The sequence below is a fragment of the Mastigoproctus giganteus genome, chromosome 6 (genome assembly GCF_048544385.1).
Source record: "Mastigoproctus giganteus isolate SK-2022 chromosome 6, ASM4854438v1, whole genome shotgun sequence".
NCBI classification, from domain to species: Eukaryota; Metazoa; Arthropoda; class Arachnida; order Uropygi; family Thelyphonidae; genus Mastigoproctus; species Mastigoproctus giganteus.
In genome coordinates, this window is record NC_143580.1 from 155,296,035 (window position 1) to 155,310,170 (window position 14,136).

At 37.0% G+C, this 14,136-nt stretch overlaps 1 protein-coding gene across 3 annotated transcripts in view; it reads left to right on the forward strand.

Moving 5' to 3' along the window:
* Sec23 (transport protein Sec23) overlaps positions 1–14,136 on the forward strand; it is a 250,336-nt gene that overhangs the window by 89,541 nt on the left and 146,659 nt on the right. For all 3 annotated transcript variants that reach the window (XM_090376546.1, XM_090376548.1, XM_090376547.1), the window contains exon 9: positions 1,668–1,812. In XM_090376546.1, the coding sequence (XP_090232672.1) occupies positions 1,668–1,812 (145 nt within the window). The remainder of the gene's footprint in view (positions 1–1,667; positions 1,813–14,136) is intronic.

Here is a 14,136-nt window from a genome sequence, read left to right on the forward strand (position 1 = left end):
ACAATGACTATTTTTGTCAGCGGTTGGGGGGGGGCACTCCCCAACAAGCCAAAATTCTAGACAGTTGCATTCAACTAACAAGTTGGCCAATGTATAAGCTCTTCAGTTATATATACAGACAGCTCAAAAAAACTGACATCTGTGGAAGCAGCAGTAATCCTTCCTCCATCTACTGTTTCTGTCATGTTACCACTTGAATACAATGTGTTTAAAGCTAAACTCTATGCAAACAAGATGGCTTTATCCCTTCTTAATAATCTTAAGTTCATAGTTCATAATATATACAGACTCTATGTACAGTGAATGGTCCTACAAAATAAATCTCTGACTTTCCTTCCACTTCTGACACAAATTGGATATCTGTTACTTCATCTCATTGAAAATGAACTGACTGCTAAGTTTTGCTAGATACCTGGGCATGTTGAATTACTGGGAAACAAATGCATAGATCAAGTAGCAAGGCATACTTGTGGCTTTGATTCCATCCCATACTTGATTACAAGCCAATCATATGATATGTGTAACCATGGTTTCAAATGGTGCATATGCAGACATATAACAAGCTCCCTCAAGTTTCTGATTAAACAAGCAGGAAGAGGTTTTGCATTCTATTATGCATTTAATATACCTCTTTTTACTGCTGGGAGAGGATTCCCCACATTGCTTGCACTGCAGTACCCCTGCTTACAGTTAAGCATATTCTCATTGAGTGTGAATTGTGTCTGTCACTCCACAGTAACGGGCACAATTTGGTCATAGGCCATGTTCCATTAAACCTTCATTGCAACAACAGCTCCCACTGAGGACAGGTCATGTACTTGGCATTAAGGATCAGTCTTGTGTTCATGTTTGAGACAAATACCATTATGCATGGTTCTGTTTAAGTTCCTGATATCCTTTTAAATTGTACATCATCATTTGAAAAGTTGAATTTGCCATTTAAAAATATTATGACTAGTTAGACCACCTGCCAGCTGATGAGGGCTAGATAAGTGTCAACATAGCTGTCCTAGCAGCATCAGTGGATTTGCCTTTTCAGGTAATGATTTTTGTACTCTAAAAAGAACATGATTGCTTTTTTAAAAGGAACTCTTCTGAAAAAATTTCGGATACTTTCTTACTAAGTATATAATCTAGCTAGACGTTGGGTATAGTGATGATTTCCATTGATTCATGTAAGACCTAATATTTATAGCATAGCTTCTATCACAGGAAGATGGATAGCATTCCTGGGTAACTTGAGAGAAATGTCTGAGGCCATTAATTAATTTGCAAAGAAAGGTGCAGGGTGAAAATTTTGTCCCAGATCCATAATTATTTCTTGCTCTTCAGACTTATGGCTCCCTTGTTTGCTAACCACATTGATTACCATTACTTTTATTTATACTGTTTTTACATGTTATTTCAGTTTCATACAAGAACAAATGTTCATTCAAGAGGAACTGATTTTGAATTCTCGATTGTTAATTGCATGGCTATTTTTGAATGATAATAAAAGAGAAAATTTGTAGTTTCAGAGCTTAGTATTTCAGCCTTGTTTTAGAGAGGATACACATACACTTGCAGTGTGATACACAAATATTGGATTGATAGTTTTTAAAAATAATTTTTAATTTTTTATGTTTTAAAAAAACTAATGATGTCCATTAAAAATTATTAAATTGTAGATTTTTGCAACCTCTTCACAAGTGCGATATGAGTTTGACTGATTTGCTTGGGGAACTCCAGCGTGATCCATGGCCAGTTGCCCAGAGTAAAAGACCTCTCCGTTCTACTGGTGTGGCACTTTCTATTGCTGTGGGCCTTTTGGAGGTATCATTTGTCAGATTTTGTATATGCAAGTAACTTTATCAGGTACATTTTTTTTTGAGTAAAAATATACAGTGAATCCTGCCTTGTTGGCCAACATTAATTGTAATGTTAATATTTTCCAATTTTTGTGTCTATGATGATTAAATACCTAATTATTGTGTTGTGTGACTTTTGCCATCATGTTAAGCTTACTGAAGTTCTGTTTTATATCCAATCGTGCATATTAACATCAAATCAATGGATCTGAAGTGGATGTGAAAGAGGTATTATGTCACTATTTATGAATTTCAGTGATCAATCAAAAGTAGAAATACAGCATACTTGGTTGAATAACAAGAGAATGCACCATTTAGAGCAGGGGTGGCCAACGAGTTGATCGCAATCTACCAGTCGATTGTGGCTTTAATTTCCGTCAATCACGAAGAATTTTAAATATACAGTCATCCCTCGATTTGCACAGTCGGGTATACTACCAAAATTTTATATTGCGCAGCGGGTTTTGATACCTGCGTGTTATTTATTTATTTATTTTTTTTTTTTTTTAAGAAGCTTCAAAATAGGAATGAAGAGCAGATTTTGAAAATTTATTTTATTTATTTATTTATTTTTCTTTGCATGATTGAAGATTTCATTGAAGGAGAAACACGTTTCACCATAATAACGTAAAATCCCATAGAATTCCATCTGTTGGTATTATTGCAAATGCAATGAGGTTGAGTTTACTACCTGTTTATAATTTGATAGCACTAACAGAAAAGCCCAATAAACCGGAAAGTGCAAATTGTTTTTATTGTTTTATGGTCATGGCTTCCAAAAATAGCTTTAGAGAAATATCACAAAGGCATTCAAAACTGATTCTTATAAGGATATAACCAAACAGAGCAATAAACGGTGGTGTGTTTGTCCGGTTATTTTGGAAACAACTTTCTCATTTGGGAATCCTCTTCATCAATTATCCTACGTTAGCTATTCAGACAGAATATTTTTCTGGTTCGTGCAACTTAGTGTTTTAATCAGTAAGCATTGCTTTTGCTGATTTAATAACTGGACAGTACTTATATGTTAATTTAATACCTTTTGATTTAAAACGAATACTACGAAAAAGAGTAAAACGTATCATTTTCATTAAGAGTGGGAACTAGAATACTTTTTTTGTAATGGTGAAAGAAAAATGTTGCCATTTGATTTGCAATGCTTCCGTGGCTATACCCAAAAGAAGAAATTTAGAAAGGCACTTCAACGCACTCCATGGTAAATACCAATCGGATTTAGTATTAGTAACGGCTGCATGGTGCAAGAAAGCCTATGGCTTATGCTGCACCAGCCAAAAAAAAAAAAAAAATCCGAACAAAACAATGATAAAAACAAAAAAAAAAAAAAATAAATAACTAAATAATAATAATTAATAAATAAAAAAAAATAAATAAAATATAAATAAAAAGGAAATTAAACCTATCATCCTATGCGCTTCCCTTACCCGAAAGTACTATCCAGATGACCTTTGGATTTCCCCAAACTGTCGGCCTCTACCACCCATGAAGGCAACTTATTCCAGTAATTTATAACTCGCTGGCTAAAATAAAACTTCCTGCAGTCCAATCTAAACATTTCCCCCCGTAACTTGAATTTATGTCCCCTGGTTCTAGCATCATTTATAATCTTGAAAATTTCGCCTCATTCATTTTACTGATGCCTCTCAGAGCCTTAAACACCTCAATCAAATCTCCTCTAAGGTGTCTAGTTTCCAAACTCTGCAACTCACATATTCGAAGTCTTTCTTCATAAGGACGCCCTTTTGCCGATCTCACCAGGCAAGTTACCCTTCTTTGCACCCTTTCAAAAAGCTCGATGTCTTTCTTTAGGTGCGGTCTCCATACTTGAACACAGTATTCCAAGTGTGGTCTAACATAAGCCTTATATAATGGGATTATCACGTCAATATCTCTACTTGCAAAAGTTCGATAGATCATCGATAGGACACCATGGGCCTTCCATGCAACCTGTTTACAATGCTCAGAGAATTTCATGTCTGACCGTATCATAACACCCAAGTCCCTTTCCTCCAGTACTGGGTTTAGTTGAACTCCACCAAGTGAATAAGTTTTTTTGGGATTACTGTTTCCCAGGTGTAATACCTTACACTTTGTTGGATTAAAGCACAGCTGCCATTTTTCTGACCATTCTTGAAGTCTATCTAGGTCTCTCTGAAGAAGCTCAGCTTGACAGTGATCATTAACTACTCTACCAATTTTAACATCATCTGCAAATTTAGACATCACGCCCTCTATCCCTTCATCAATGTCGTTTATGAAAATTAAAAACAACAGTGGTCCTAATACTGATCCTTGGGGAACCCCACTTCTTACATCAACCCAATCTGAGGAATAGCCATTTATCACAACCCTCTGCCTCCTGCCCTGAAGCCATCCTTCTATCCACCTAAGGATTTTCCCAGTGATTCCAACCTGTTCCAGCTTATAAAGCAACCGCTCATGTGGGACTGAGTCAAAAGCTTTGCTGAAATCTAAATAAACAATGTCAAAATTATTCCCTAAATCCAGCTCGTGAGTGACCCTTTCGAAATAGCGAACCAGATTTGTTAAACATGATTTTCCCTTTACAAAACCATGCTGAGTATCCTTGAGAATTTCAATTCGATCCAAATGATCCTGAATTCCACCCTTGATCATTGCCTCCATGATTTTCCCTACTACTGAAGTCAGACTGACAGGTCAATAATTTCCAACTTCACTTTTAGAGCCACCCTTATGTATGGGAGATACATTTGCACTTTTCCAATCCAAGGGAATTTCCCCAGAGTCCAGTGATGCTCGCATAATTAGCCTCAATGGTTCAATGCACTCGCTTGCCGCCTCTCTTAAGATTATAGGGTATATTCCATCAACTCCAGGAGCCTTACTGGTGTGTAGGCTCGAAAGTTTTTTCATTAAATAATCTTGCGAAATTTCAATATCATTAATTACATATTTTTTAACTTCGCTCCCTCAATTTCCCATTGCCACAAAAGGCTTTTCATTTGTAAATATCGATGCAAAATAACTGTTGAGTTCATCTGCAACGGCAGCTGGTGTATTTATTACTATCCCCTTTCCCTTACGTAAAGGTCTGATCTGGTTTGTCCTGCTCTTCTTGGCATTTATATATGTGAAGAATTCTTTATCCCCCCTCTTTGCTCTGTTTGCTAGTGATTTCTCATAAACTGCCTTTGCCTGTCGAACCTTTTCTGTGGCTCTATTACAGATCACCTTGTAGCTGTTATAGGCTTCAGTACTTTTTATTGCTCTGTAACCTTTCCATGCCACCTTTTTCTGCTCAAGTAATGTGGCAACTTCACTATTCATCCAACTTGGAACCCTTCTCGTGGAGTATTTTTTTAATGGTATATACGCATTCAAGGCATCTGTGATTAATGTTTTAAAAGCGTACCACAGTTCAATTGTATTCATTCTCAGCGCGATATCTACCCAGTTAATAGAGGCCATGTAGTACCTTAAGGCATCGTAATTTCCTTTTCTGAAATTAAAACCCATTCCTTTGCCTTTAGGCGCCTCCGTAGCCAGGTGGGAAGGAGCAGCAGTGCGTAGCACACGCTTCTTGATTAGACCGGAGTTCGAGCCCGTCACCACCAAATACGGAGGATGTGGAAAGGTCAGAGAATGATCACCACATATCCTGGAGCAATATGGCCTTAGTTGCTAATGCTCCTAAAATCCAAATAACAAACAACAACAAACATCCTTTGCCTTTTACTTCTGCTACCTCTCTCGTCATCATCCACCGTAGAACTCCGTGATCACCTGCTACTGGTTCCTCTACTGTCAGCCCTGTTATGTCATCTGATTCATGTGTTGATGATGAGGTCTAGGATATGCTTTTCTCTAGTACTTTCCCTGACATGTTGATACAAATAACAGTCATCTAGTTGATTTAAAAATTTTTTGTTCCCCATGTCAAGTTTCCTTCCCATTTACTCCAATCAATTAGAGGAAAATTGAAATCACCCATAATAAGGCATTGACGCTTACTTGCCCATTCCATTTGCATGTAGAGGCTGTTGTCATAATCTCCACAATCACCTGGTCTGTAGATTACTCCTACTCGCATTATACCTTTGTTTCCAACTATCTCACACCATACAGACTCTATACTAGCATGTGAAATGTCTGAATCCGGGTAAGCTATCATCGCATTCAGGCTGCTTCTGATAAGAAGCATTACCCCACCACCCCTTCTATCTACTCTATCCTTCCTAAATACATTATACAAGCCGTACTGAAACTCATCATCATCCCCAATTTCCGGGTGGCACCACGTCTCTGTAAGCCCTATTATGTCCGCGTTACTTGTTTTAACCAGCAGTTCGAATTCGCTCATTTTATTGACGACACTTCTAACGTTACTGTATAAACAATTAAGATTTACTGTTCTTGTATATTTAACAACCCTAACACAACCCTTGAAGTTTTTTAGGCTCTCTTCCCTGATATTAGCTACCCGCTCACGTGAAACGTCTTTGCCCCCAGAACATCTAGATAATACGTCCAGTTGGGGTAACAGATAAGAACTCTTAAGGTATGTGCAAGAGTTACATTGACCAATATTATCAGATAAACGTGTGTCAGTATTACCCACATCCCCCCTAACTAGCAGTTTCCCTGAACCTTTAAGGTATCCTCAATAATACTGGCAAAAACTTTTGCACCACCTTTGTTTGTAAGTGTATCCCGTCTCTACAAAACAAATTCCTTCTACCTACAAGTGTGGGCCATGCTGATAGAAATTTACCCCCTAAAGCCTTGCAGATTCCTTCAAGTCTTGAGTTAATCCACAAGGCTCTTAACATATAATCCCTCCTATCGTGTCTGGGCAGAATTGCAGATACATAGACATTATGGCCTAGCTCGCAACATTTCCTCAGCATGGTCCTGTATTTTTCCAACAAATCGCCAGATCGTGTACGTTTAATATCGTTTGTCCCCACATGAATAATAATATTTTCTTTACCCCCTTTAAAATCTGACAATCTGTTGGTGACATCATCAATAGTTGCTCCCGGCAGACATACCCTGGTTCTGCTCCACCTATCTTTATTACAAAAAATATTCCCCGTTTCCCTGACAATGGAGTCTCCTAATAAAACAATGTCCTTTTTAACCAGAGTAGTTTGCACTTGGTTTTTCTGTTTTGAGGCTCGAATCGGGTGTGCATCACTTGGTAGATTGCTGGAGTTTTGAGTCCCTGACGAGCTCCCAGATGCATTATTTTCGAGGGCAAGCACTCGTTTTTTCAGGGACTCAAATTGTTCCATCAGTGCACCAAATTGTAATTTAAGATCGGTGCACTCCTTACATCGATCACAAAGAAAAGAATCCCCTGGTGAGGTAGGATTAGTCACCAGGTCGACCCTGGAAAACATACCACAGGTTCCACAACGGATTAAATCATGACTCACCCGCAAATCGCCATCTGCTATTTCCGTGTGAGTAACGATACCCTGTGACGTGTTTAAGGCAGATCTCGTAACTACCATTATAAAATTAAATAAATATCAATGAAAGTAACTTTAAAAAATTATATCTATAATATTATTAAAATCAAACAGTTACAGGAAAACCTATAACAAAATAATCCAACAATATCTAAAAAAATCAAATATTTAAAAGCACTATCCAAAAGTAAAAATATATAACTATTTTTCTTCATTCTTCTGAGGATATTATGTGGTTTTTTGTAATTTTGCCATATCAGGGATGTAATAGCAATATTTTATTAGCCATTCCTGAGTTACGTAAAACTCGACTTACGCAAGAAGCCCTGGAATGTATCTCTTACGTGTGTCAGGACTTACTATATTTTTGAATTAACCGGGAAATCGATTATCCAGGAATTTTTTTTTTACCATCTATCCTGGAAAATCGCGAATCTACTGTATATAGAAAAATAATTACTTATTTTCATCTTCCTAATCTTTGCCCTCTGTTTTTGTTTTTGTGCCACAAAAATCAAAATCAATCAATCAATCAAGCCAGCCCTCTTTTTTTTTTTTTTTTATTTGGTAGTTGTTGGCGCATCGGCTTCTGTGGCCATATTGTACCTCCCAAGGTTTTTGCAGTGCTTTGATCCAAGCCCGAGGCGGGAATCGAACCCGCGACCTTTGGGTTGCCGGGCAGGTACTTTACCCGGTCGGCCAAGCCTTCTGTTTCAGTGCAAGTGTACTAATGAAATAGATTATCTATGATTTGAGGTTGGGCGAATGAGTACTTAGTTGTGTTACAGAAAGCATTTCTTTATCGATCAGCTAACATGTTCATCTTGTCTTGTGCCTATATTGTCTTCACCATTGAGATAGGCATAAGGCATAACATCATTGTCACTACACGGTTGATGATTCGAGGGATCCTCTAATTTCTTGAGAAAAAAAATATTAAAAATAATAAAATTCTTAAAAAAATGTTTCGCCCAAAGACATTTTAAGAAGTTTATTAAGAAATTAAAGGATCACTCTCTAATCAACTAGGGAGTCTCATCAGCAGTTAAGAGAGCACATTCTTCTGAATATTTAGGGGAAGAGAAATTCTCTTCAGCTAGATCCCTTTCTTCTTCACATTCATTGTTTTCTTTCACCTGGAAACCTGCAAATCAAAACCACTTCACAATAGTCTCTTGTGCAATTTCCTCAAAGGTACTGCTTAACAGATTTTGTTGCTGCAGTTCTCCTTGCCTTCTCAATCATAATCTTGCTCTATGGGCACTGTGCACCCATAAGCTTAGACACTTTGAAAAAGAACAATACGGTATGACTGAATTCATAAAATACAAAAAACTTCTTGTCCATACAGAGACAACTGGATAAGAAAAATTAATTTCAAAACAGGATGAAAGTCGAGAGGCCAAGTAAGATTTACGCTTTTTGGGAAGTCCAAAAAAATTAACACCTTAATATCAAAAAGTCATGTGAACGGGCACTTTAGAGTATTTTCATACACCATTTAGTTTTTTGGAATAAATCCTTGAAATACTTCCAAATTTCACACTTCAGTGCTATCCATTACTTTAACGTTATAAGGGATACAATTGCAATTTTTGCCATTGTTGGGCAGTAATGCCAACGAGGATGGCCATGGGTGCCAAGTGAATCTTGAGGTCAAGCAGTTTGTCTCTACGTTTTTTCCCCGCAAGTTTTCTAGCAAATAAAGTTTTTCTTTTTAAGTTTTAAAGTTCTCATTTCATTTCTGTAATACAGCTAGGTTTTTTTTTTTTACCTCAAAGGATAAGAAAGAAGTTTTTCTAGAAAAGAAAGTCGCCTTTCTTGTTTTTATTTCCTAATGTAATGACATCACTCAGGACTAAAAGGAGTCAATAACTGATTGATCTAACCATACAGTAATAGAGCCAATTAACTCCATTACAACCTTAGATTATACACATCTGGGTATGTCTCAAGCAAAAAAAAAAATAAATAAATAATAATAAAAAAAATGATCAGTTCCTCTCAACCTGTTGTCATACCTTCATTCTTGATGATGCATTCATTAAGGATTTGAACTAAGAAAAGGTTTTGTTCAACATTACCACATGGCTGTTATAGCCGTTGTTATTTTCTTCTCGAAATCTTTACTTATGTTTATGTTTTGCTATTCTGCCGTCTTTCAAAGTGTCTTTTTTTTTGTATTGGAATAATAATTAATTGTGAATATCTCATACTAATAATCAGTGAATCGACATATTGCCCATCGCAATTACAAAACTGTAGAAAATTCTCCAGGAACTCTTTGCAATGTTCCGGCCTGTTTCTATGTTCATACAATGGTGGCTCAACTTTCTGTGCAGTTTAACTTGTAAAAGGAATTAACATTGTTGCCTGTGAGAGTGCCCACCCTGTATCTTACTACTCTGTGAGTCCAGGTATGGTGTCTAGGTAGCCCTGGCATCCCATTTAGGCTCCGTGGGTGGAGAACCTGGAAATTGAACCAGAATAAAAATGCTATGAATGCTGATAATCAAAACTCTTCTTCTGGGACCCCAACATGAGCCCAATAACAATCCAAAAAAAGTCCAAAATAGAGAAAATATCAGGATGCTTTCTGAAAATTCATTCAACTTGTGACAAGCTCATTGGAAAGATCTTTTGCCTTCCTTATCCAGAACGGTTTTAAAAATTGGCAGGCTTCCCTACATACTGATGACATTTTAATAGAAACAAAAAGTAATAGACATTCAGAACAGCTTCCTCAAGCCACCTCTAGTTGGGGAATTATGATTACAGTGTCCTCCATAAGACCCATTTCATCTCATATCAGAATCTTCTTGAAGTCTAAAGGAGAAATCTTCCTTGAACTAAAGCCACAAGGAGTGACAGCTGTAAAATGAATGTGCATAGGGATGGAATCTAGTACCTGCTAGAAACCTGATCCTGACTTTCAACTCATTAACATCACCTAATTTCATTAGAGCTTGTTGAGGAGGCTTCCATCCTGCAGTGGGTTGATAATGGCTGCACTTTACTTTACTTTACTTTTTACCTACCTGCTCAGTAAGCCATACATACCTGATCCCCCATGCTGTTTTAAGTGTCAAAAATATGGTCTGCTGCAATGCCCTTGCATATGCTACATATGGCTTACTGGACCACAAAGCATGGTATGTTCAGCTCCAAAGCCAGTGTATATCAACTGCCAAGGAGAACACCCTGCATACTTGCAAGCATGCTACTGGTGGAAGGAAGGAAAAAAAATACAGAGACTGAAGGCAGAATTGAACATATCCTACCATAAGCCAACATATGCTGAGAAAGTTGCAGTGAATCTTTCATTTGGGACGCAAATTGATATTATTCCACCAAGAGAGTTCACCTCAACTACACACTATTTATTGAGCTCACAGAAATCCACCCAAAAAACAGTTAGCTGCTGCTGCTGCTCCCATATCCATACCTCCTAGTGCTCCACCAGTACCAAAACAAAGTGATAAATAAAGTAAAAAAAAATATAACTTCCCACAATACAAGAAGTGATGGATATAGTGGTTAAGGGGTTACCCAGACAACTAGTTTTGGAACTCTTTGCAGTGAAGGAGATGTGTACAGGATAGCACCCATACTTTCTGAAAAAAGATAAATCAAAACTGATAAAAATAAGCCCTCAGCACTTAAGAAGCCAACTGACAGACACACACACCTAGAAGCCAAATAATGGCTAAATTTATACAGTGGAATTGCTGTGTATTCTGACTGAATGTTGATGACATTGAGGCCTTGCTCCATAGACACAAGCCATTTTGTCTGTTTTGCAGAAGACAGTGCAAAGACTGAACAGGGGAAGCTCCTGCTCATGGTGGAGTTTCCATCCTAATGTGTAACCATAACCGTTTCCAAATAATTGCTCTTATTACCAGTATAGAAGCAGTTGCTATTTGTCACCTGGGAATGGCATCTCTGAAGCAGACTTTGATGATCTTATCATGCATCTGCCTGCTCCTATTCTTTTATTAGGAGATATTAATGGACATAATATCCTCTGGAGTAGAGCAGACACTAATGTGTAAAATATATCGTAAGTTTGAAAATAATGATCTCTCCCTCCTCCCCTCCTAAATGTGTGAATGGACATCCTTCTTCGCATGCCTACCTATACATGCACTACCATTGATCTCTATCTGTTCCCCTTCTCTCCTGGAGTGCAATGGATTGTTTACTTGAGCAGTTGAAGAAAATCCCTATGGGAGAGATCACTTCTCTGTGATATCTGATCTGACTGAGAAGAGCCCATATCAGTCATCAGGGATATCTCAATGGGAGTTTGATAAGGCTGACTGGCATGCATTTAAGCATCTTGCACAGTTTGACCTTACAAAGGTCAGCCAGGAGTCCATCAATGAAGCAGTTATGCATATTACAGAAGTTACATGCAACAACAGTTGCAATTCCAGAAACATCTGTAGAGTTTCTACCATTTCCCAATCCTTGGTGGAATTCGGAATGCACAGCAGCAGGAAAAGCCCACAACAAGGTGTGGAAGATTTTCCGCTGATATCTCGCCACAGAAAATTTAAAATTTAATTGTCTTTAAACATAAATGTGCTAAAGCATATCATATTCAACATCAGAGTAGGGAATCTTGGATCAGTTTTACTTCATCCATAATCCAGTTTTCTAGCTCAAAAGTAGTCTGGGATAAGATCTGGAAAATGAAGGGAAAATATTCATCGTGCCCTTCAGTGATCCTGGAGTGCAGTGGATGTGCAGTGGATGTGCAGTTGCAGATATTTTAGGGGAAACATTTGCCATTTGCAAAAATCTCTGCTTTAACATTCTCCCCAGAGTTCCTGGCCCTAAAAGGGAAAAAGTGAGAAACGTACCTTAAGCTTCTCCTTACTTGAATCATATAGCAAGCCCTTTACACAAATAGGATTAAGTTAAGCACTCTTTCTTACACAAGCAGTTGCTGTCAGAGCAGATTACATCCACTATTATAAATGATAAAACATCTCCCATCGCAATCTGAGAATCATCTTTTAATTTTATTTAATAGAAAATTCTTGAAAAAGAATTTCTTTTCTGGACTCCTGGCAAAAGGCAATTGACCTTGCCTTCCCAAAGTGAGGAAAGGATGCTAGAAATAAAAGTAACTATTGTCCCATCATTCTGACCAGCTGTTTGTGCAAGATCTGGAAAGGATCTTGCACAAACAGCTGGTCAGAATGGTATTTAGAAACAGATAGTCTCCTTTCCAGGACAGTATAGTTCCAAAGAAACAAAGTCCATTCAGAATCAGACTTAAAACATAAATTCATGAGGCATAAAATCTGAGCATCTTGTCTCAGTTTTCTTTGATATTGAAAATGCATACAGCACAGCCTGGTGATTTGCTTAGCTCCTCATAGGACATAGTCATCATTACATATTGTGTCCTGCTGAGAGCAGATGATCCTCCTGTGTGTGAGTATTGCAATACCATTCTGAGAGCTTTACGCATTTTAATTGAGTGTCCTCATTTACCAATGTGTGACATTTATATTTTATGACTTTAAGTGGCTAAAAGTAGTAACAAACAGAGCCTTATTACACTTATATCAAATTTCATCTGACATATATGATGCTTTTACATTTCTACAATCAATTAATTTTATTATTATTATAAATAATATCAATCAGTTATATTTCCATTATTTTAATTGTGTTACATTTTTGAAAGAGTAACTTATTTATAGTTACCAAGAATATGCATCTTGGCTTGGCACATTATGGCCTAAGCTGTCAGTGTGCCATAAAATATCAAATAACAGCCATCTATTTGCTAATATTGTTCTTATTAGATATATGATATTCTCTAATTAACATATAACCGAGCTGCATAGTAAGGTAAGAATAAGTTACACTGTTCACTCTGATAGTCATTCATTTAATTAGCGAACTGTATTATAAAATAAAATTTAGTATATTTCAGAAAAGTTATGTCATTAGTGGTTTGAAGAGAACATCCAGATAACATGATTGTTTTTTTTTTTTTTTTTTTATATGTTAGTGATGAAATTAAGAGAACTTACATAGGGTAGTTTTTCTCCTGGGAAATGTTGCCTAAAGCTCTCCTGGTCTGAAGGTATATTAGATGTACACTGTAGTAGTTTCATCTCTAGTTTTGGTTATAAAAGATGTGGCAAAAATGTGTAGGTAGCCTTCTGAAAGCTTGCCCTTTTAGTGTGATTGCTTCAGATCACACATAACAGAGGCAACAGAAAAGTCAGTTGCCGAAACAGTTTTACACTAACAGAATGAATGAAATGACCCACTTGGATGGTGGGTGAAAAATGGATGAAAAATTTAGTGACAAACTTGACAGCTATATCAAGTCTGTCACAAAATATGTAACATGAAGGGAAGATGATCTACTCTTTGAAGAAAGTTCAGAACAAAACATCAGTAATGATGAATTCTTAGAGTTATATGATGAGAAAACTTTGTTCCTCATTGACATTTTGTTCAGTAAGCACTTTTGAATTTGTTTCAGTTATGTACAATAAAATAGTTTTTCCCAAATTTTGCCTTCTAAAACATGGGTGCATCTTATGATCCAGTATGTTTATATGGAAAATGTGGTACTTTATGTACAAATTGATTTACTTGGGCCCATAAAAAATTATTCATGGTCTGGATGTGATCCATGGTCTGCTAATTAGTTGCATTAAATTCCTTTGACATTACTAACCTCTTTAATCTTTATCAGTGTTATATCAGAACTTATTCTGTTTCCCCACCAATACATGTCGAAACTGTTATTTATTTATCTTGTTTGATGCCTGTTTTGC